Source organism: Alnus glutinosa, chromosome 6, assembly GCF_958979055.1.
Source record: "Alnus glutinosa chromosome 6, dhAlnGlut1.1, whole genome shotgun sequence".
NCBI classification, from domain to species: domain Eukaryota; kingdom Viridiplantae; phylum Streptophyta; class Magnoliopsida; order Fagales; family Betulaceae; genus Alnus; species Alnus glutinosa.
Genome location: NC_084891.1, coordinates 3,429,779 through 3,453,471, shown reverse-complemented (window position 1 = coordinate 3,453,471; position 23,693 = coordinate 3,429,779). Strand labels below are relative to the sequence as shown.

At 40.4% G+C, this 23,693-nt stretch overlaps 2 protein-coding genes across 2 annotated transcripts; both read right to left on the bottom strand.

Annotated features, from left to right (window-relative positions):
* Window positions 1-1,423: 1,423 nt before the first annotated feature.
* LOC133870628 (putative UPF0481 protein At3g02645) lies at window positions 1,424-3,055 on the bottom strand. The gene has a single exon (XM_062307792.1). The coding sequence runs from the start codon at window positions 3,053-3,055 to the stop codon at window positions 1,424-1,426; it is 1,632 nt and encodes a 543-aa protein (XP_062163776.1).
* A 19,711-nt stretch (window positions 3,056-22,766) lies between these two features.
* LOC133870626 (putative UPF0481 protein At3g02645) lies at window positions 22,767-23,693 on the bottom strand. Its single transcript, XM_062307790.1, has one exon. It carries the CDS (start codon window positions 23,691-23,693, stop codon window positions 22,767-22,769), a length of 927 nt encoding a protein of 308 aa, XP_062163774.1.

The following is a 23,693-nucleotide window of genomic DNA, read 5'->3' as shown; positions in this document are numbered from 1 at the left end:
TGCTACATGTCATACCTATGTCCCTCTAAAAATGAGGTGGCTTTTAAAATCACCATTGAACTTGTGATTGATCAAAATTGAATTTTGATCACATGGTAATTCTAAAAGCCACATCATTTTTAGAGGGACATGGGTATGACGTTTAGAATTACTCCTCAAGTTATTATCGTTTCATAAGATTGTGATATATGGACACGTCATTTAAGAAGTAGCTTTTAAAAAGAAAATTTGGTAGCTAGTATACGTGTATTTTCCTTTCCAACAGTGATCGAGACACATCCCACAGTATCATGGACCAAGGGAGCCTATTAATTGTTGACGATATGATGAACACTACGAATCAGTAGGGAACATCCAACCGACTTAGGGAACCCAGTTTTGACTGAAACTTCCCCAACATTATTCTATTTCCACGCGCGTCGTCATATATATATAGTTGGCACTAGGAAACATTAATGACACACATTGCTCCCCATGCAATTAATGACGATGAAGACAGGCCGGTTGCAATATGAGACTCTTCGATCTAGCTAGACCAGTTGCCTGGAAGAGTTTCATTGGCTCTAACAGGATAAGTTGCGATTTTTTGGTTCACTTTTATGTAGAAGTTACGTTCTATGCTGCCTTTGCTTTTCTTTTTTATAAGTATGCTGCCTTCGCTTTGAACTCTGCTTTTTGGCTCTTCTTTTATCATGATTTTATTGTCATGTATATGACATGACAGAAGAAATGTAATCTGTATTAAAACGCAACTCATAAATGAGTTAGTCAACATGTATGTCATTTATTAACTAAAAAAAACAAAAAATCATTTATTTTATATATATATATATATATTTTTCTTTATCAAAGTATTAATTAAATAATTAAATTCGTTAATAAAATTAATATATATAAGGGATAAGCACTTAGTGGAACAATGCAATTTTAAAATATCAATTAAATTTCAATCTTTCAGAATTATTTACTTGTTAGCTTATTTTGAACAATTATAGTCAATATTTCTATTTCCTATTTGTTATTTTATCTCTTCTTGAATTTTCTTTTTCATATTCAATTCTTAGTTTTTGTTACTACCATAAGTTGTCAGAATAATCTTAGTTCTATTCGGCATCACCATTACACCCTGTGCTTGTTTTGCATTGTTGGCTAGCATGCTCGCTTTCCTGGCTCGGGCCTGATCAACCTAGCCCAATTTGTGGGTAAATGGGGTCGGGCGAACCGAGTGGATATCATGTATATCAACAACTAAACACCAAACCAAAGATCTGGCTAGTAATAAAAAATTAAAAACAAAATCATGAAATTAAGACTTCCATACCACAAAATATATACAACAAGACACAATTCTTTCTAAAAAACGCAATAAGAATTGATAACATATACTTCACAACATTCCGTAGAAAGATATCGAAAGCATTATTCATATAGCCTTAAAAATTTTGGGGCAATTGTACATAGAACAAGCAGTCTCGAGGGTAGACATCAATATCAGAAGATTAGCAGCTAAAAATGTGAGACATGGCCATGAACCAAAGATATACTTGCTCATGATCACATTCATTTTGGCCTTCCAACTGTTCGAATAGTAAGTATTTGCACCTTCAATGGCCTTGTCAAGAACTGGGACTTTCGTTACCCTCACAGATTTCGTCATGCCATTCCAAAGCGTTGCCACTTCTTTATCGCTTTTTAGGCGGTTTAAGATGATCCCTGCCTCCCGAAGAATTCTTACATCCTCCTCCGTATCAATTATTCCATTCATCAATTCCGTATAACGTGTAAAAACCATCACCTCCGGTGCAATACATGCCTCATAGGCCACGAGGTTCCTCATCACAACTTCCGAGTTATCATCCAAATGAATAACCGGAAGGTAAAATGTACCACAAGACTTGTCGAAATTGATAGATCCCAAGCCACCCTTTGATGGACGAAATTTGACACCAATTTTATGGAGTTGTGTCACACTTGGGATTGCAATCTCTTCGGCCAAAGGACGTTCGTCTTTCATCCCATGAGATGCACTTTCCACCTCTTCGGCCACGCTCCCTGCCAATGATATGAGATTGTTTATATCACCTTTGTTTCTATGACGAAAAAGATACGAGATGATTTTAAATGGCAGTGTAACTAAAAGCGTGACTGCTTTTGACTTGTATATTTTACTGAGAAGGCAGAGCAGCGCCATATTAATGTAAAACATTGACGCCAAGAATGATTTCAAGGCCTTTCTAAACCAGCAAATCTCTTCGACATCTTTAGGCTCATCCTGCTCATAATCAGGTACAAGTTGCAGTTTTGGTGCAACCATGTAGTAAAGAAGTTCTAGCAAATGAGCTCTCTCGAAACATTCTTCTCTAAAATGTTGGTAATTAATATACTTGATGGGTGACAGATCATTGCAAAATCCCATCAGAATTGTGGCTAATACTTCGTCATGATCTTCATGCAGCTGATAAAAACTGTGGACTTCTCTGAGCAAAAAGAGAGGGATTTGGTTTTCCAGCATGATAATATCCCTGAGGATCGCATGGTGTGTGGTTTTCCTTCTTGTATAGTCGATCACATGTGCCATCTTAGAAGAGATTCGCATAAACGAACCTTCCATTTTGGCAGAGTAGGTTTGCAGATACTCCAACAAGAAGGAAGCATCGATGGCAAATATCCATGCGAGTGTTTCCCGGTCGAACTCCAAGAAGCGGTGGTAGAAAGCGCGGAGAGTGCTATCACTTTCCGCAATATGGTTGACCAAGTGGCAGAATTTGATTGGTTGGATGTTCTTTTGCACTCTCTTAGCAGAAGTGAGCTTGTAGTGCTCCATCTCGAAGAGTTCAAGGCGCTGGTGATGGTATGGGCCGAGGGCTATTAGCTGTGGAATGTATGCATCTGGTTTGAGAGAGATTAGGGTTTTGGGTACGGTGAAGATGCTGACGGGAAGGCCTTCTTCATCGTTGTCTTCTAGGTCTTCTTCTAGGGCTCGACTTATCTGTATGACCCATTCTTGGTCGTAACTAGGTTTTGGTGTTTCCATGGCTTGTAACTCAGAAGACATGGTCTAGCTCTTTAGGGAGAGGGAGAGAGAAAGAGAGGGAGGCAAAAGGGAAATGTGTATGGCAGAGAGAGAGAGAGAGATCGAGAGCAATATGTTCTGTTCTTCTTGTGAAGTACTGCTTCTCTTTTATAATGGGTTGGACTTAAAATTCTGGCTCCGGGTAGTACCTCAAATATTTTTTATTTTGTGTTTATAAGCACATGCTACATGTTCTTAAAAAAAAAAAAAGAAAAATAAATAAATAAATTATTTATTAATTGTTCTGTGAACTTTGGTTTCGTAGCAGGAGGCCAGGCGACTAGAACCATGAGGTTGTCTTAATTTGTGCATGGTTTCATCGTGGTATAATTTAATTTCCCTAATTAATGTCTAATGACTTAATTAAGGTCAATTATATCACGAAGAAACTTTTTATAGACTTAATTAAGGTCAATTATATCACGAAGAAACTTTTTATAGGCGGCTTTTATTCTTTCTTTCACTACGATTTCATCGTGGTCATTGTTTTGTTGTTTCGTAGAAGGTAGAAATTAGGATCATAGGTTGGCGTGTTTGAACGGATTTGTGTTAATTAGTAATTTTTAAAAAAAAAACAAGAAAATGATTTTTTTTTAAATAAAAATACACTACAAAAAACTCTACAATTGGCCGCGTGTCTACAGTACCTGTTACTGTAGACACGCGTCCAATTAGCCACGTGTATACAGTACACGTGGCTAGAAGGGGGCGCATCACAGTTGGCCGCGTGTAATTAATTACACGCGGCCAACTGGATACGTGTAATTTATACACGCGGCCAATTGGCCGCGTGTATTTTCTACACACGGCCAGTTGGCCGCGTGTATTTTTTACACGCGTCCAATTGGTCGCGTGTATTTAATACACGTGGCCAATTGTTTTTATCAAATATATATTAATAAAAATAAATTTTATTAAGTTTTGTATATGGCCGCGTGTATTTCTTACACGGGTCCAAGTAGCCACGTGTATTAAATACACGTGGCTAATTGTTTTTATTAAATATATATATATATATATATATTAATTGTTTTTATTATGTATATATACGTATAATAGAATTGGCTGCGTGGCCTAAAGCCACGCGGCCAGAATTTGTGCAGGTATATATATATATATATATATATATATATATATATATATATATTAATTGTTTTTATTATGTATATATACGTATAATAGAATTGGCCGCGTGGCCTAAAGCCACGCGGCTAGAATTTGCGCAGGTACCAGTGGCGCGCGGGAATTGTCCCGTGCGCCACTGAACAGTATTTTCAAATGAAAAAAAAAAAAAAAAATCCTTAAATATACATGTTCTCTCTCTCTCTCTCTCTGTATTGCTCTCTCTCTCTCTCTCCTCTGTATCTGGAGCTCACCGTCGTATCCGCCAAGCACCTGAAGAACGTGAACTGGAAGAACGGCGAGCTCAAGCTGTACGCAGTCTTCTGGGTCGACCCGGACCGCCGGCTCGCCACCAAGTCTGACGACTCCGGTTCGACCCATCCCGTCTGGAATGAGCGGTTCACGCTCCCAATCACCCTCCCACTCCACGAATCTGTGCTCACCCTCGAGATCTTCCACTCCAAGCCCTTCGAGACACCCTCTCTCTCTCTCTGTCTCTCGCTCTCTCTCTCAATCTCTGTCTCTGTCTCTCTCTCTCTCTCTCTCTCTCTCTCGCTCTCTCTCTCTCTCTCTCTCTCTCTCTGTCTCTCGCTCTCTCTCTCGCTCTCTCTCTCTCTCTGTCTCTCTCTCTCTCTCTCTCTCTTTGTATCTCTCTATCTCTCGCTCTCTCTCTCTCTCTCTCTACTGAACTTGCTCGTACGTGTGTTTTCCTCCCCCCTTTTTTTTTTTTTTTTTTTTTTTTTCCAGTTATTATATATTTTTTCCTCTAAAAATAAAGAATTAAATTAAAAATACAATTAATTATTTAAAAAATAATTAAATACAGATTTAAATTAAATAAAAAATTATTTTTTAATTATTTTTAAAAAAAGCATATTGCCACGTGTATAATAATACACGCGGCCAACAGTTGGCCGCGTATATTTTAATACGCGCGGCCAATTGTGCAGTTAGTGTCAACCGGATCTACCGCGTGTATTTACGTGGCCACTTGCACGCGGCCAACAGTTCGCCACGTGTACAGTGACCGTACACGTGGCGAACTGCAAGTGGCGAAAAGCAATTTTTTTTGTAGTGATATAACATAAATTAAAATAAATATTATTTAGTTAATATTTAAATATTAAAAAATAATTCATTTAAATATGTCGTCTTTAACCTCAAAATCTAATAAACTGAGTCCGCCTATATGTTTGGAGGTAAGAAAAAAAAGATAGAATAAAATTAAACAAATGTGCCCCACTCTTATTTAGTTTATAGAGAGATGAGAATGCAAACCTCTCTCTTTACATATGGGTGATTTATATATTTTTATATAATAAGAATAATACTATATAAACACTACTCTTATTTTACACTCATTTTATTGGATTAATGTGGCACTGTTAATCACCTTTGAAATTTTTCTTTTTTATTTTAGTAAAAATTGATAATTAAGCACATAATTATGTTTTCACATTACAAAACAGTGACGTGATGCACTTTTACAGGGCATTAAAGTTACTTTAGTAAACAACAGTTTAATGACTTCGGCAAGACGTCACTAATGCCACGTCATTAGAATTTAGTGACCTTCTTGTCACTAAATTTCAAATTTTTTGTAATATAACACAACTTCCTTTTAAAGCAACGAACAAAAGATGGGAATTTTTATTTTCTTAAAAAAACAAACAAACAAACAAACAAACAAAAGATACGATGATCACAAATGCATAAATGGGCATGAAGACAGCATTGGATCACCATCAACACGTAACCACATTTGCGTGCCTGCCTCTTTTGTCTTTTCTCTCCCTATGATCCCCACTTCGGGTGCCACAGCTGACAGCACAGGCCCACAAAGAACTGGGGTCTACACGGATATTCAAAACGTGAAACGAAATTTTTTTAAAAAAGTCAAAAGTAAAGAAAACTTTCAGTTAATGTGAAGAAAATAGTTTTAACTTTTTTAGAGCATTTACATCGGAGTCGCTACTTTCTCCATTTAGTTAGAATAGCTCAAGTTTTACTTAAAATTCACCTCCATCTGGTTATCTATTCGCAATCTAAAATACATTTGTCTTCCATTGGTGAACAGTATAACGCCCCATCTGGCGTTACACTGTTCACAAATAGATTCATTTTTTAATCTTTCTTTCTCTCTCACTCTCTCACAGTTCCTTCCCAATACGACAACTGCCATGCTCTCCCGCCTCTCTCTCTCTCTCTCTCTCTCTCTCTCTCTCAGTCGGTCTTGCTGAACCTCTCTCATTTCTCTCTCAATCGATCTCGTCTGGTGATGATTTGGATTTGGGTTTTCTCTTTGGGTTGTTTCTGCAATTGGTGGGAGGATGGGTATGGGATTTGGTCAGTGAGTCACAACACATGACACCAGCTCACCGTTGTGCTGCTCGGCAACATGGGTATAGGTTTTCCTTTTCCTTTTGCTGCTGAAATTGATGGTTTTGGTGTTTGGGGTTGGGGTTTTGATTTTCTTGGCTCAGCACCGGCGGAGTGACTTGTGGCGTTGGTGGGGTCCTCAAACAGGACTTTGGGAAGCATGGCATCCTCGCCGCGAGCATTGTAGTGTCTTCGCGTGCGTGATGAACAGGCCTTGGAATACACCACTGGGAGGGGTGATTTTCACTGATGGGTCGGCATGGACGTAGATGTTGTAGAGGTGACGGTTGCCATAGAAGAATTTCTCGAGAAAGGGAGCGAAAGAGAGGTCGGAGTTTGTGAGGAAGAGGAAGGCAATCTTGGGCTTGGGATCGGTGGCAGTGCCCAAGTGGGAGTGCATGGATCGCGTGCACACGGAGGAAAGGCGGGTGGCTTGAGGAGGCCGGCTGGGTCTCCACCATCGTTCGGCTCCCGCTAGGGATTTGCGAATTCTTGGCAGTTGGTCTTGTCTTAAAAAATGATTATTTTAATAAAGTAGAGGAAATTTTAGAGAAGCCGATGGATGGGGTTCTGAAAATTGATTAGCTAAGATAGCAAAAAGAGGTTTTGCTTATCTATTTTGGCTCAAAATTCCCATAAACCGCTGTAAATGCTCTTAGATAAAAAAGTTAAGAAAACTTAACGTCTCACGGTCTTTTATTATTTTTGTAATTATATTCATAAATTTTAAAATGTGTCAATTTAATATATTTATTTTTTAAGTTTTATTCAATTTATTTATCCGTTAGAATTTTCTGTTAAATTCTGTCAAAATTCTTAAAATACTCGTTTTAAAAAATATATATACATATAAATGAAAAAAAAAACTTTCAAAGATTCAAGGAAAAATATTTTTGTAAATTCTATTAAATCCTGACCATTTACCAATGCTTAAAGGGTTGAAATTTTTTTCCTAAAAAAAATGAGAGAGATTTTATGAATTTTGACACTCTTCAATTAGGATTTAACAAAAATTTCTAACGGATTGGTAAAATTGAAAAAGAAAAATTAAAAGATGAATGCACTAAATTGACACATTTTAAAGTTTATGAGTATAATTGTAAAAATAAAAATAAAATCAAAAATAGGTGATAAGCGAAATTTTTCCGAAAGAAAATGAGTTGCCAAACGAAGGTAACTGATCCCTTATCTTCTCGATATATGATTCCCTACCAATTTTTCAAAACAACTATTCTTTGTCTCAAAAAATCATAAGATAGTTGTGATTTTTTTTTTTTTTTTTTTTTTTTCCAAATAGCCTATAATTTCCTACCACATAAAATAGTTATATTTTTTCTTTCTGTTTTCAAAATAATTATATTTTTAATTATGTAAAAAGTTGACAAAAAAATCCTATCAACTATCATCTCTCCATTTTGGATCAAGCGGAAAAGGCATGCATGCATCCTTATGTCCTTTTCCCACGTATTTAATTCAACCGAACCAAATACATACTGTACTGTCTGTTCCGTGGATAACCAGAACTCACGTTTACTTTTTGTCAGTATTAGTGGGAAAACAAATTTAAGGGGTCAAAAGTTATGGATTGATTATATATATTAAACGTGATTACGTGATTGTAGTTTATACGTTGACATAATAATATATATAATATCCCTTCCATTTTTTGTTTTCTTTGTTATCCAAACCAGTTCACCATGCAAACTGAATTTGAAAGAAAATATACAACACGCTCTCAGGGTAATCTGAAGAACTCAAATGGTTGTTTTCTTTGACTTGGAAATCGCAGCAGAAGACAACGATATCCACACAGTACTGAGGCAGCCCACCAAACTAAGAAACAACACAGTGGCCGGTATGCATTCATAGGAAAAATACTGGCGCAGTGGAATTCACGGGCCATTTGAATCGACCACTGACGTAAGTTAATAGCTCTCATACCAAAAATAAAAATATAATTGTAGACAAAATTAAAGGAAAAGGTAGAATTAAGAAAATAGATACAATAATTTACGTGATTCATTTTATGACTTACGTTTACAGAATAAAATCGATCTAAAGAACTATATTTTTCTCTTATTCACTTAATTGAAAATGTACAATAAAATATTCTATATATAGTTGAATGGGGCCAAAAATAAAACAATATATAACGTATGAGAATAATAAGATCGAGTTCCATAATTAATATGAAACATACGAAAATTATAAGAAGAATGTAGGAGAGTTGCATAATGATTATATGTAATGTGTGAGAATTATGAGATGAGAAAATAAATAATACATTAACAGATCATTGACTCGTGTACGTAAGCCGTTGTGTTGATTTTGATTTCTGCATACGATCTGTACCTATAAGGCTATATATAACTAGGCTATTAAGTCATCGATCTTGTTTTATATACGAAGCATACACTACAAAAAATTTGGTAATTCTATACGGTTTGAAACCGTTCAGAAATTATAAAAAATCGTCTGAAAAAAAGGTCTAGACGGTTTTTTCTGAAAGGTTTCAAACCGTCCAGAAATACGTGTCGCTAATTCGGATTATGGACGGTTTGGGTCAAACCACCCTCAATTACAGACGGTTTGGTCCAAACCGTCCAGAAGTTTGAGAAAAACCGTCCAGAAAATAATGGGCGGTTTTGAACCGTCAGAAAATTCTGGACGGTTTTGTCCAAAACCATCTAGAATTTGTTTTTTTTTTTTTTTTTTTTTTTTTTTAAAAAAAAAAAATAATAATAATTTTTTTTTAATTATAATCATTATTATTATTATTTTTGTCCATCTCGCCAGCAGAAGGGACCACCGGAAGGTTGTCAAGTTGCATATCTCCACCATCTCACCGACTAAAGGGACCACCGGAAGGTTGTCACAGTCGCACATATGCGATCTCCATCTCTATCAGCCTTCTTCTCCACCACACCTCTCGCACTACCCATCAAACGTTAACTCCAAACCAAAAACAAATACAAAATGTAAAACAAACACAATCTAAACCCAAAAAAAAAAAAAAAAAAAAAAAAAAAAAAAAAAAAAAACCAAAGATTGTTATGAGCACGATTAGATCCGTTTGGTGGTTTGGAAGATCAGTGCTGATGAGGAGGGGCTGGAGGGGGGATAGTGTAGCGCCCCGAATTTGAGCCAGCAAATTCGTAAGCAGAAACCTCCGGTTTCCACGTGACATTACTACATCAGAGATAACTCTCGCAGCGGAATATATTTTTCTTTCTCTAAAATCTTAGGAATTGATAGCATAACACGTTAGAGCTGACTGAAATACCTCGAAACATTAATTAAAAGTTGCTTAGGTTATCATTACACGCTATTTGCACACTAGGTGCATTAAAAATAAGTGCCACAAATGGCACATAAACATACAACATAAAATATGCCAAACAAAACATCATCATAATTATTACAAGCCATGAAATGAAACACACATAAATATGACTAGCACTTTCTAAGCTAGCGCATATTCTTTCGACAATGGTTTCAAAAACCATTAAAACTGGCATATGAGTCCATACCTTCCTCTTCTAGATCTGCATCAGTAACTATGCAAATATGGCGTTATCATATTTGCATAGACAAACAAGTGAGTCATCCATTTTCATATCTAAGTTACTATCAAACAAATAACAGTTCATAAAGAAAGCAAATGCGAGGGTTGTATGAATATGCATCGTAGTAACCATTTAGTTTGATGTTTTATGATCATCTTTTTTCAGACCTCTCGTCCTAGGTTATCTGAACCCGTTTACGTCCGTTGCCTCCCACTTTGAAGTCTTACCTGTTTTTACTAGAATCCTACCAGTCCCAGCATTAGTTATTTATTAGGACTTCGGACTCCCCTGGGTCACACTGAACCCCTTGGGTCCACTGATTAGCCTTCCTTCCACTTGCTACTACATCAGCTTGTTGATGGCTATCTCCTTAGCCGTTATATTAATTGGACACAACATGCAATGCATGAACAACCACATGCAATAAACACACACCACACAGTCCTAATGAAATATAGAATCTTTCCTCAATAAGTACATCCATACTTACTCTCTTTGGTATAGTTTCTTCACTTCTTTTTCTGCATATAAATCGATCCATATAATAAATATATATCAATTATCTATCAAACAAAACATTGTTTATAGACACTCATCTTTTTCAATTTATTATTATCCATTACTTCATTGTTTATTCTCCTTAGCCGTTAGATTAGTTTACTTTTGAAGATTTTTTCAAGTTTTCACTTCATCACTAAATCCTTGTGTCTATTTTATTTTAAGCTTAATTTGGATGTGGTGATATCAACTATATATGGTAATTTGCTTAACAATTGATTTATTTGATAATCTGATTAATAACAACTTTAGCATCTACAATGATGACATATCTTCCTCTTATGCGGAGCACCCCCTAACGATATACGACCTTGGCTAAGGGTCATCTCCTAATGGGATACAACCTTGACCAGGTGTGACGCCAAACTACGGACTTGGCTTGGTGTGACCCATGCATAAGTACGGCTTATTGTAAGGTTATCATTGTGACTTGATGATGCATTGGATTCTATGTGTTCACTAACGGTTAGGACAAGAACAGGGGTGGCTATTCTCTGTGCCCCATTCCTTACGCTTCTTATGCAATTGTCAGGCTGGTAGGCTTACTTCCTTGGCTCAATAAAGGTCAATGGCTTAGGCTTGATTGACTTGGCCCAAACCGTGGACTCCCATGCCCGTAATCTCAAATTGGGCGGCCTGAGTGGATATCTCTCTCTCTCTCTCACACACACATATATTAGAAGTTGGAATAACTTCACAAAAGGGTATCAAACTATACATCGTTTTGATAAAATGGTATTGAACTATCAAACATTTCAAATTAGTATATCCAAGTTTTAAAACGTTTCACTTAAGGGTAGTCTGTTAGAATTTGCTATTAAATCCTGCAAAAATTTTCAAAATACCATTTTTTATGAAAAAAGAAAAAGGGTTAAATATATAAAAGCCCCCCAAACTACCACCCTTTCTCTGGATGGCCCCCCAAACTACCAATGCTTAGATTTTGGCCCCCCAAACTACCACTTTTTGATTTTTTGGCCCCATCCGTCTATTTATGCCGTTAATTCTAACGGAAATTGGACAAAAACCCGAAAATACCCCTCCCTTAACCGTGAGAATTTCAAAGTGTAGGAGGGGTATTTTCGGAATTCTGTTTAAAATTAACGGCATAAATGAACGGATGGGGCCAAAAAATCAGAAAGTGGTAGTTTGGGGGGCCAGAATCTAAGCATTGGTAGTTTGGGGGGCCATCCGGAGAAAGGGTGGTAGTTTGGGGGGCTTTTATATATTTAACCCAAAGAAAAAAGAAATCTTAGGATTTAGATGTTGCTCAAAATTTAACGGAATTTACAAAAATACCAATGCCTGAATCTATGAAAATTTATATAATTTTTTTTTTATTAAAAATAAACACAGGGATATTTTAAAAATTTTGGCAGGATTAATAGAAAATCCTAATGGAGTATCCTTAAGTGAGATGTTTGAAAATTTAGATATACTAGTTTAAGACATTTGATAGTTTAGTATCATTTTCTCAAAACAGCGTATAGCTCGATACCCTTTTGTGAAGTTATCCCTTAAAAGTCAAACACCAAAAGACATGGCCTGCAGTAAGAAATAAAGAAAAGCAAAATCATGAAGTTAAGGCTTCCATACCAAAGAATACAACAAGACAAAGAATTCTTTATTAAAGAATGAATAAGAATTGATAACATATATGCCACTCAGTATGTCGTCAATCAAATACAAACACTAAACAACAACAAAAACAGAACACATTCATAAAGCGGCTTGTTAGAACAGTTTTATGTCTGGTGACGTGTGGATCTTTGATTCTCCGTGTTCTTCGTAATCTGCAAGGAAGAATAAACAATGTGTCAGAGGGGGGTCTCCCGACGTCCCCTCTCCGATGCCTAAGTCAGTGGGCCATTTTGGAGAGTATTGAGAGTCGAGAGTTTTTAGTATATTTTTTGTATATCATCATAGTGTCTTTTGTACCTGGGGTAGCAGCCTATTTATAGGCATAGATTATCAACTGCATTGTTCCACCTTCATGTCATAGCTGAGTGGGACCCTTAGTGGGTTGAGATAGAGGTTAAGTGGGAGAGTGAGACACTTACTCTTCATAGGTTATCTTAATCATGTATCTTATTCCATGTGTTCCAGATATAGCCTTCAAGGTATTATAGGATTCTGTTAAATCCTAATGACTGAGCGGGTCAAGTTGGGCCAGCAAGATCAACTGGGCCCAAGTTCGGATATAGGCCCATTTGCCTAGGGGATGATAATTTCCCCAACAGATACCCCCCAATTCCCATTGGTTGATTTGTCCAACTAGTCGAGCATTGGGAATCTTCTTTTGTACTTGCATATGGGGGCTATTTGTATCCGTTGACAGTGAGAATTCAATGTTGATTGTTAGTCACTTGTGGAAAGCATGGTTGTCGGAGTGCCTAGCAAGCGGCATAACTTTTACCCCCTTGTGCTTGTGACTTTAGTAATTGAAATCTCAATAGAAACCAAGTATAGAAGATTTCATTTTACATGTGATAGTAATTTTGAATGCTCGAAGCTATTCGCAATTGGAGCCTTTCATTGGCCGTTGACAAATCGAAAGATCTCCTAGCTGCTTCAATACGGCAATCTTTTTTATTTGACAATCTTCTATTCGGGGTACTCGGGCTATCTCGGCCTCGGGATATTTCTGTCTCGGAATTTTATTACCGTCTTGGGAAATTTCCTGTTTTTGCCTCAGAATTTTGTTCAGGTTTGGAAAATTTCTTAGGCTCGGAAAATTTTTCGTCTCAAAAACTCTTTTAGTTTTGGAAGAATTTTTGTCTCTGAGACTTTTTCCAGACTTGGAAAATTTTTTGTCTCGGAGACTTTTTAAGACTTGGACAATTTTTCATCTCGGAGACTTTTTTAGTCTCGGGAAATAGTTTGTCTCGAAGACTTATTTCAGTCTCGGAAAATTTCTTGTCTCAGAGACATTTTCAGACTTGGAAAACTTTTTGTCTTGGAAACTTTTTTAGTCTCATAAATTTTTTTGTCTAGGAGACTTTTTCAAACTTGGAAAATTTTTCGTCTCAGAGACTTCTTTACTCTCGAAATTTTTTTTGTTTCAGAGACTTCTTCGGTCTCAGAAATTTTTTTGTCTCGGAGACTTTTTCAAACTTGGAAAACTTTTCGTCTAGGAAACTTTTTTAGTCTCAGATTTTTTTTTTTTGTCTAGGAGACTTCTTAAGTCTCGGAAAATTTCTTGTCTCAGAGACATTTTCAGACTTGGAAAACTTTTCGTCTCGGAAACTTTTTTGTCTCAAAGGAATTTTCAGACTTGGAAAACTTTTCGTCTCGGAGACTTCTTTAGTCTCGGAAAATTTTTCATCTAGAAGACTTCTTTAGTCTCGAAAAAAAATTCATCTCGAAGACTTTTTGCCTCAGCCTCGGATCTTGGGATCGGACCTCAGATTTCTGGCATGTAGATCATGTAGGGTACTGCTATGTGTTTCTTTTGTAGGGGTTGTCTCCACTCAACTTCTTTACCAACACAATATTGGCTAACCATTCGGGATAGTCAACCTCTCGAATGAAACCGGATTGCAGTAGCTTCTCCACTTCCTCATGTATGGCTTGGTTTATTTCTGGATCAAAATTTTTTCTCGTATGATTTTTTGTAGGGGTTGTCTCCCCGTTTGGTTTGTTGTAGGGGTTGTCTCTCCGTATGGTTTTCTGCCATGACTTTTGCCGAAGCAGGATCCCTGAAATATGTCAGAACAGATGTATATATGTACCGAATAATGATCAGTTTGCATGCCTGAGTCGATAGGCTGATTTCCAAGCAACTGTGGTTGTCGGCGTTTGATGATGTTTGGGCCTTGGCTGAGGCTTTGGATGCTCGGATTGGTGTCAAGGCTTTAGTGGTCTGAGGCTTACAGCGGCTTGGGGCTTATTGTGGCCCGAGGCTTATGGTAGCTCAGCTTGTGCCGAGGCCTTTTTGTGCTCAAATCGTGCTGAGTAATCTCGAGGCAGGATGAGGCTGTAGTCTTCAAATCCCCTCAACGTGATTTGAGTCATATAAATTTCTCCGACCTGAATCCCCTCAACGTGATTCAAGTCTCGGCTTAAATCCCCTCAACGTGATTCGAGTCATATAAATTTCTCCGATCTGAATCCCCTCAACGTGATTCAAGTCTCGGCTCGAATCCCCTCAACGTGATTCGAGTCATATAAATTTCTTTGACCTGAATCCCTTCAACGTGATTCAAGTCTCAGCTCGAATCCCCTCAACGTGATTCGAGTCATATAAATTTCTCTGACCTGAATCCCTTCAACGTGATTCGAGTCATATAAATTTCTCCGACCTGAATCCCTTCAACGTGATTCGAGTCATATAAATTTCTCCGACCTGAATCCCCTCAACGTGATTCAAGTCTCGGCTCGAATCCCTTCAATGTGATTCGAGTCATATAAATTTCTCCGACCTGAATCCCTCCAACGTGATTCAAGTCTCGGCTCGAATCCCCTTAACGTGATTCGAGTCATATAAATTTGTTGCGATGGTGTTTTGCATTTTAGTATGCAACACAGGGTCTTCTGGAAGCCATCTGTCTTCTAAAGAATATTCTTTAGTTGGTTGCCATCAAAATTCTCTCGGCGGACCCTCTTGACGAGCTCTTGACTTCTGTAGCCAAGGAAGACCTGCGTAGGAGAAGCTTGACAAAGTACGGGTATTTTTTTTCAGAATTTTCCGATCTCGCTAGATTGGTATGAAATATTAGCCTCGCCTGTGTCTAAAAGGCACATAGGTATGCATATATGCAGTAGAATCTAGCAATTAACAATTTATTATTGCAAAGTATGCAAAATTGCACTAAGATTCAATCATGCGACTTGATATAGTCTTTTGTTTCAGTTTTCTATTTCACCGGGTTGGTACCCCCAACTTTTATCCTTAGCTGATTTTTAGCTAAGTATGAAAGTTTAGGATATTTGTTTTGTACTACCGGAGGAAAATTTTGTTGGTACCCCCCAATTTTTAGACTTGATGTGTAATCATTTTTATATGTTGCGGTGAAAAGTTCATTTTAAACTTCACCGATCAATGCATGAGATATATTTGACTGTCTAAAAATTTATGAGTAGGCTAGCATAAATGAAAATGCAAAGAGTGAACTTATCTTAGTATTCTGATGAAGTTGTGCATTGGGCCTCGATCGGATTGCTCCCTTGGCTCAGAATGTTTCCACAGCTCTGAATTTATCTTCGATTCGGATTTTTATCCTCGAGAAAATTGGACCCTCGGTCAGATTGGAGCCTCGGTCGAATTTATCCTTGTCTCGGATTTTACCCTTGGGTCGGGATTTATCCTTGGCTCGGAATGATCCTTGACTCGGATTGGATCATCGGCTCGGATTGGATTCTCGGCTCGTATTTTACCCTCGGGAAAAGTGGAGCCTCGGTCGAATTTACCCTTGGCTTGGATTTTATCCCCTCCTCGGATTTTATCCTTGGCTCAGATTTTACCCTTGGGTCGGGATTTATCCTTGGCTCGGAATGATCCTTGACTCGGATTGGATCCTCGGCTCGGATTTCACCCTAGGAAAAATTGGAGCTTCAGTCGAATTTATCCTTGGCCCGGATTTTATCCCCGCCTCGGATTTTATCCTTGGCTCGGATTTTACCCTTGGGTAGGGATTTATCCTTGGCTCGGAATGATCCTTGACTCGGATTGGATCCTTGGCTCGGATTCCACCCTCAGGAAAATTGGAGCCTCGGTCGAATTTATCCTTGGCTTCGATTTTCATAGCTTCGAATTTTTCATCCTTAACTCTGACCTGTTCAAAGAATAAGTCTCGGGCCAAATAGAGAATATTATAAGGAAATTTATGAGTAAAACAAACTCTTCATATTCGACATTTATCAATTGATGGGAATATTGCTTTTGGATAGCAAATCCCTCGTTTAATGTTCAAGCCGGCCTGTCAATATATTTTGCCAAAGATATGGAGATAGAATAAAAATGTTTTGCTTGTTTTAATTTATTAGTTGTTGACCCTACCCTTAATAAGAAAAGGAAAGCAGACACGCACAGTGTGTGCTTTTGTACCCATGCCTCCATTTGAGACTAATGCCTAGGTAGGCATTTTATATGGGTTTGTTAAGGACAAAGCGTGTTCTACATTTTGGATTAGCAACTTATCTTATATTCAGTGAGGTGTGTCGGAGCCTGCTCCAGAAGTAGATCTTGGAAGGATAGGTGTCACGGCCTTGATATTGGTTGTGGCGCGGCAGTAAGGTTGTGTGCCTTGCACCCTTGCTGACCGCCGAGCCATGGCATGAGGGTGGCATGCCATGGGTGCGAGACGGTTGCTGATGAGTCCGTGGAAGGCACATGGACCAGCTTGTTGCTGCATGGTTGGTTGAGGCCCAACCTTGAGATGTTGGCTTAGTGATGCTGCTGGGAATTCGGTGGGTTGGCTCATGCTGGAGCTTGAGCAAGGCTGATGAGGCCCAAGTGCTGCTGTGGGGCGCAGAACATGCTGGTGATGGCTTGTGAGTGGGCTGGGCGTGGCCCAAGCCCCTGGTTGCTTGCTGACCCGATGACTGCTGCTGGATGCTGCCGAGTGGGGCCTCATGGCACTCTGAATGTCCCTGAGTATGCTGAGTAGTGCCAGCACAAGTGAGTGTGCTGGGCATGCGTGCAAAGTGTTGTGGCTGTGCAAGGCAGAAAGCTGGGTGCTGCAACATGACTGCAGGAGGCAGGCATGTGGCAGTGTGCTGTATGGGCAGTGTTGGAGCTGCTGCTGCTTTGTGTGGGCTGCTGTGCGATGGCAGGAGGACCTGCATGTGCGCTGCCTTGGTGGCAGTGCACCTGACATGCTGTTGCTTGAATTCAAATAGGACCAAGATGCTTGCTACACGTGGCCTGAGTGCTGAGATGCTGCTGTGCTGCTGGGAAGCATGGGTGGGCGAATTCAAATGGGGCTGCTGAGCCTGCAACACATGCTAGGCTGGTTGCTAGGCGTGCTGAGTGGTGACAGCATGCCTTGCTGCCTTGGGCATTGGAAAAGCTGCTGTGTGGGTGGCTGTGCGCGTGCAGGAGGGCCTGCATGGGCGCTGCCTTGGGGCAGTGCGCCAGACATGCTGTTGGTTGAATTCAAATGGACCAAGGATGCTTCATACACGTGGCCTGAGTATTATGGGATGCTGAGGTGCTGCTGTGCAGAAGGGAGGCATGGATGGGCGAATTCAAATGGGGTGGTAAGCCCGAGACACATGGCTGGTTGGTTGCAGGGCATGCTGACTGGAGACAGCATGCCATGCTGCCTTAATTGAGGGCAGTGGGCGTGGGCCAGGTGGCAGCCCACTGCCAGGAGCATGAAGACCTGCTGGGGCTTTAAATTAGAAGCTTGGGGCTTCATTGCTGGAGGGCTCATACTCTGGACAGACTTCACTAAGTGTGCTCTATGCTGGGAGAATTAGTGAGGTGCTAATTGAGTGAGTCCATGTGCTGCATGTATGCTGGAGAGTTATGAGTAGCTGAGGGCAAGTCAAGATGACTTCAAGGCTGCTGGAAACAGAAGGTGTGCTGCAGAGGTGACTAGCATTCCGAAGTGCAGGAGGCCAAAGGGTGCTGGAAGCCAAACTGTCGAAGGTGGCTGAGACCAAAGCTGGGCTGCGGTGCTGCTGGAGACGTGTGTGTGCTGGAAGAGGGCCAGCCACAGTGAGAGTTTTATGAGTGACTGTTTGGGGAAAGGTTTCCTTGTAAAGCCTTGGTGGCTTGGGTCATTCATGTATCTCTTGTATTAGCCTTGGTGGCTGAGTTGTATAGGACTAAGGGCTCCATTGTGTGTAAGGACCCTAGTCATTCCTTTGTACATTCATTGAGTGAATTGTAAAGGTTGGGAGGTGTTGCTCCCGTAAAACTAGACGCTGCGTACTGTGATGTGCTGTGCCGTGCTCGGTGATTTCCCTAACCTCGGGTTGGTACAAATAACCTCCTGAAGCTTGCTGGACAGTGGCTTGGGAAGGTGTTGGGGCTGCTTAGGACTGCTTGGTGCTTTGCCTAAGGCCATCACGGGGCTGGAGCTGGGCTTGCTGTCGAGCGAAAAATTCGGCCCGTGACAATAAGTCTCTTTGGTAAAATTGGACCCTCGGCTTGGAATCTCTTCTCCGCTCAGAGTTTCTCCTCGGGATCTTTGGCTCGGAATTTGTCATGGTGGTTGAAAGACCCCGGAAATCCAACAGGAAGGAGTCCCTCGTGGTGGGAAGCTCGGCCGATATTCTGAATTGGTCGGCATTTAATAAGTACTCAGCTTGGAAAATTGGAGCTTCAGAAAATTTCTCTTCTCTACCCTTGCTTCGGTTTTTTTTTTTTTTTTTTTTTTTTTTTTTTTTTTTTTTTCGAGAGAGAGTGTTCTCTGCATGTCTCAAAATCGTTCGGCTCTAGGATCCAGGTTCGCAGCACCGGCCTTTAGTCCCCTGGAGCTTAGGTCTGTGCTTGAAACTGAGATTAGATGAGAGCCGGCTTTGATTTTGTTCGGCTGGAAACTCAGATCCCCCAGACTCCTGGCTCGAGTAACCCTCGGCACTTTGAGTGTCTCGCAAGAGTTAAGGGGCTCAGGAGGTGGAACCTGCATCAAGTGGCGCTCGCGGAAGACGACTCAAAAGCGGTGACTATGCTGAAACAGCCGGATCTGGTTTGATCTACATCAGCTTCGAGAATCTTGTGGGCTTGAACTCGGTGTCATTTGGGGCCCCGTTCTTGTGGGTCTCATGGTCATGTCCCATGGCCTGTAAAGCTTGTGGGTGGAGACCGTAAGTGGTGATTGGCATCATCCCGATGGTTGAGCAATGCTGGGATGGTTTGGCAGTGCTGCTTTCGGTGGTGCTGAAGGTCGGCGGAACAGTGAGCCACTTCTGAATTTTGGCTCGGGCCTAGGATCCAGGACCGAGCCCTGCGCTTCTGGGAGTTTCAGCAATGACCAACCCGGGGCTGGCCGAGGAGGCGTCGTTTCGGTATTGGCAGCATGGCGGTACTCCCGCTTGGGCACATTTATTTCAGCTGGACCGGACGTTTCCATCTTGCAGGTTGCTGAGATTACTCGTTGGGTTTGGCCTTTCCAGTAACACCTTTTTCTTTTCTTTTCTTTTTCTAGCCGTTGGCACTTCAGCCAACAAGAAAAGAGAATCAAACACATAGAGTGTTTGTTTTCTTCTCGTGCTTTCTCTTAAAGCTAATACCAGGATGAGTATATTCTAAATGTTGAGCAACTCGAGCTAACAAATGAACATGATAAACTTATCTTGCACTTGACTCTGTCTGATTCTCCATGGAAGACGTGAGGCGTGCCAGTTAGATTGATGCTAAGTCTTCAAAAAATCCGCCCTTTGATCGATGACTCGGTCTCGAGAATTTCCATGATCTGGACGCTGTCATTAGTCGAATCCAGATTCAGGGAGACTTTAGTAACGTAAGTCTAGCGTTTGGCTTGTGGTTTGTCCGAGAGCTCATTCCTCTGTGTATCCCTTGCAGTGAGTCATTGATCAGTGAAGAGGTCGGATAGATGTCAAAATACAGTGTTCCTTGACTAGGTATAATCATCGATTGGTGGCTGGTACTAGAAGCCAAAAATCCACATGAATTGCATAAGAAGGCTTGGACTTGAAACCTCGCCATGCATACATGGGAACTCCACGGACCGAGGCGCTTGGGGCCTTGAGAATACTGCCACCGCTTGCATGTAACCGGATCCCTGTTCGCCGGAAAAATCGATCTTGAAAATAAATAATGACGTGCCGATCCCGTTGGCGTACATGCGTGTAAGTCACTGAGGCTAACTCCCTTTAGAATTTGGCTTATCAAAAGTTGAGAAAGCCGAGCCATTTTTTGGTTGTTGCTTCACCCACATTGCCATGTCTGAAGGACATGATTGTCGGACAATGATCCTCGGTGAAAACCAAGATGCTATAGCCGCTCCACGTTCTTGGCGTTTTAGAAATGACCGACCAGGAGGCCGGCCGAGGAGGTGTTGTCTCAGCATTGACAGCACTGGGCGGTTGCGTTGCTGCACTTTGAGCTTGGCCATGGACTCCATTGCTCAGATCCTTACTTCCTTGCGGATAGTGCTAGGAATCACACAGATTGTCTAGGCAGGAACACCGACAGCAGCACGTGTTCTCTGAGCTTCGAAAAATTGAGCAGGAAGGAATTTTTGTTAAGACGAGCGTGTCCTTGTTGGGATGATCACGATCTCGCTGACCCATGTCAAAACCCGTCCGAAAACACCATTGACACCTTTTGATCGGTGATTCACCGATCTCCCCGACTCACGTGTGGATCTCTCGACCTTTTCCCACGGCTTGCAAAGCTCGAGGATGAAGACCGCATAATGGCGTAGTTCGGGGCTTCCTAGTAACACTTTTTGCTCTTGTTTTGGAGTATTCGGTGGCCCTAGCCATTGACCTTGGTTTCTACAGGTTGTGCGATGTGGCCGAATAAGGACCACATGTCAGTTCTCCTCGGCACTGCTGCGCTTGTATCGGCTGGAAGATAGCAGTATTCCGCTTGGGCACGTTTCTTCCAGCTTGATCAGATGCTTCCATCATGCAAGTTTAGTGATGTGGCCTAATAAGGGCCACATCATAGCTCTTCTCGCCAGACGACAGTCAATCTTGTGAAATCATCATATGTGGATTTTGCACTGGAACGAACGGGGCCCATCTTGCATGGTCCATGCTTCACACTCTGTACAGATAGTCTGTTGTTTAGTGCCTGGAAGAAGTGTTTGTGTTCTGGCACCGATTTCCCGAGCCCAATCAGAGATTTCACAAGAGGCTCAGGTATCTGTTGGTAAGCATCGTGAACTACTCCATTGCCTTACAATTATATTGTTTCAATGAGGTTTTAATTATAAAAATCTCACGTAAATTTTCGTCCATCTTTGAAGAGGACTTGGTCAACTATCTTTTGATATGTGACATGTGTATTCCATATCACTTATCACATCATTTCTTTTTAGAAAATAAAAACTGAAAAGAAGCTTTTAAGACCATGGCATGACGTGGTCTTCTACTCCATTTTCCTTTGTTTCTTTTTAAAAAATTGGGATTGAAAAGAAGTTCTTGACACCACGATTCTTCTTTTTGTTTTTGTCTTTAAAAGAAAGAAATAACAAAATCGCTTACGTATGCCACATTTATGAAGCATGATCGAGTGTTGTGAATAGCGAAACAAGTAGCGAACTTATCTGTGAATTTGGTGAAGGTGATCTCTGGACTGTGAGTGACAGCACCAGAGGTAGGACCCCCACCAACTGGTTTGACAGTACTGCAACCATCATATGTTTCAGTTCATGGCCGAACTGAACGCGCGTCAAAGTAGTTGATCTGGAGTGAGATGTGATTTGTCAAAATTATCCCATGTAGGCATAGCATGGATCTGTGTAAATCTGCTTTTGTTGACATAAGGCGTGATCCGCAAGTCACCATTCTAAATTTATTGTTTTTTGGCAAAAAACGATTTGTCGCTTTCCACATACGGCGCCAAACTGTTAGAACAGTTTTATGTCTGGCGACGTGTGGATCTTTGATTCGCCGTGTTCTTCGTAATCTGCAAGGAAGAACAAACAATGCGTCAGAGGGGGGTCTCCCAACGTCCCTTCTCTGATACCTAAGTCAATGGGCCATTTTGGAGAGTATTGAAAGTCGAGAGTTTTTAGTATATTTTCTGTATATCATCAGAGTGTCTTTTGTATTTGAGGTAGCAGCCTATTTATAGGCATAGATTATCAACCGTATTGTTCTACCTTCATGTCATGGCTGAGTGGGACCCTTAGTGGGTTGAGATAGAGGTTAAGTGGAAGAGTGAGACACTTACTCTTCATAGGATATCTTAATCATGTATCTTATTCCATGTGTTCTAGATATAGCTTTCAAGTTATTATAGAATTCTGTTAAATCCTAATGACTGAGCGGGTCAAGTTGGGCCAGCAAGATCAACTGGGCCCAAGTTCGGATATAGGCCCATTTGCCTAGGGGATGATAATTTCCCCAACACGGCTGCCACCCATTTGGAACAATTGTACATAGAACAAGCAGTCTCCAGGGTAGACAACAATATCAACATGTTAACAGCTAAAAACGTGCGTAAGGTATGGCCATGAACCACATATATACTTTTTCATGACCACATTCATCCTGGCCTTCCAACTCTCCGAATAATAAGTATTTGCACCTTTAATGGCCTTGTCGAGAATTGGAACTTTCGTTACCCTCACAGACTTCGTCATGCCATTCCAGAGCGCTGCCACTTCTTTATCGCTTTTAAGGTGGTTCAAGATGATCCCTGCCTCTCGAAGAATTCTCACATCTTCCTCCGTATTAATTATTCCATTCATCAATTCCATGTATCGTGTAAAAACCATCACCTCCGGTGAAATACATGCCTCATAGGCCACGAGGTTCCTCAGCACAACTTCCGAGTTATCATCCAAATGAATAACCGGAAGGTAAAATATACCACAAGACTTGTCGAAATTGATAGATCCCAAGCCTCCCTTTGTTGGATGAAATTTGACACCAATTTTATGGAGTTGTGTCACACTTGGGATTGCAATCTCTTCGACCAAAGGACTTTCGTCTTTCATCTCATGAGATGCACTTTCCACCTCTTCGGCCATACTCCCTACCGATGATATTAGACTGTTTATATCACCTTTGTTTTTAAGATGAAAAACATATGAGATGATTGTAACTGGCAGTGTAACTAAAAGCATGACTGCCTTTGATTTGAATAGTTTATTGAGAAGGCGGAGTGGTGCCAAGTTAATATAAAGTAGTGCTGCCAAGAATGATTTCAAGGCCTTTTTAAACCAGCCAATCTCTTCGTCCGCTTTTGGCTCCTCCTGCTCACAATCAGGTACAAGTTGCAGCTTTGGTGCAACCATGTGGTAGAGAAGGTCTAGCAAATGAGCTCTCTCAAAACATTCTTCTCTAAAATGTTGGTAATTAATGTACTTGATGGGTGATAGATCTTTGCAGAAACCCATCTGCAT

What these genes read in the sequence shown, in the direction of transcription:
- LOC133870628 (XM_062307792.1), bottom strand. Translation starts at nt 3,055, where the DNA reads ATGTCTTCTGAGTTACAAGCCATGGAAACACCAAAACCTAGTTACGAC.
- LOC133870626 (XM_062307790.1), bottom strand. Translation starts at nt 23,693, where the DNA reads ATGCAGATGGGTTTCTGCAAAGATCTATCACCCATCAAGTACATTAAT.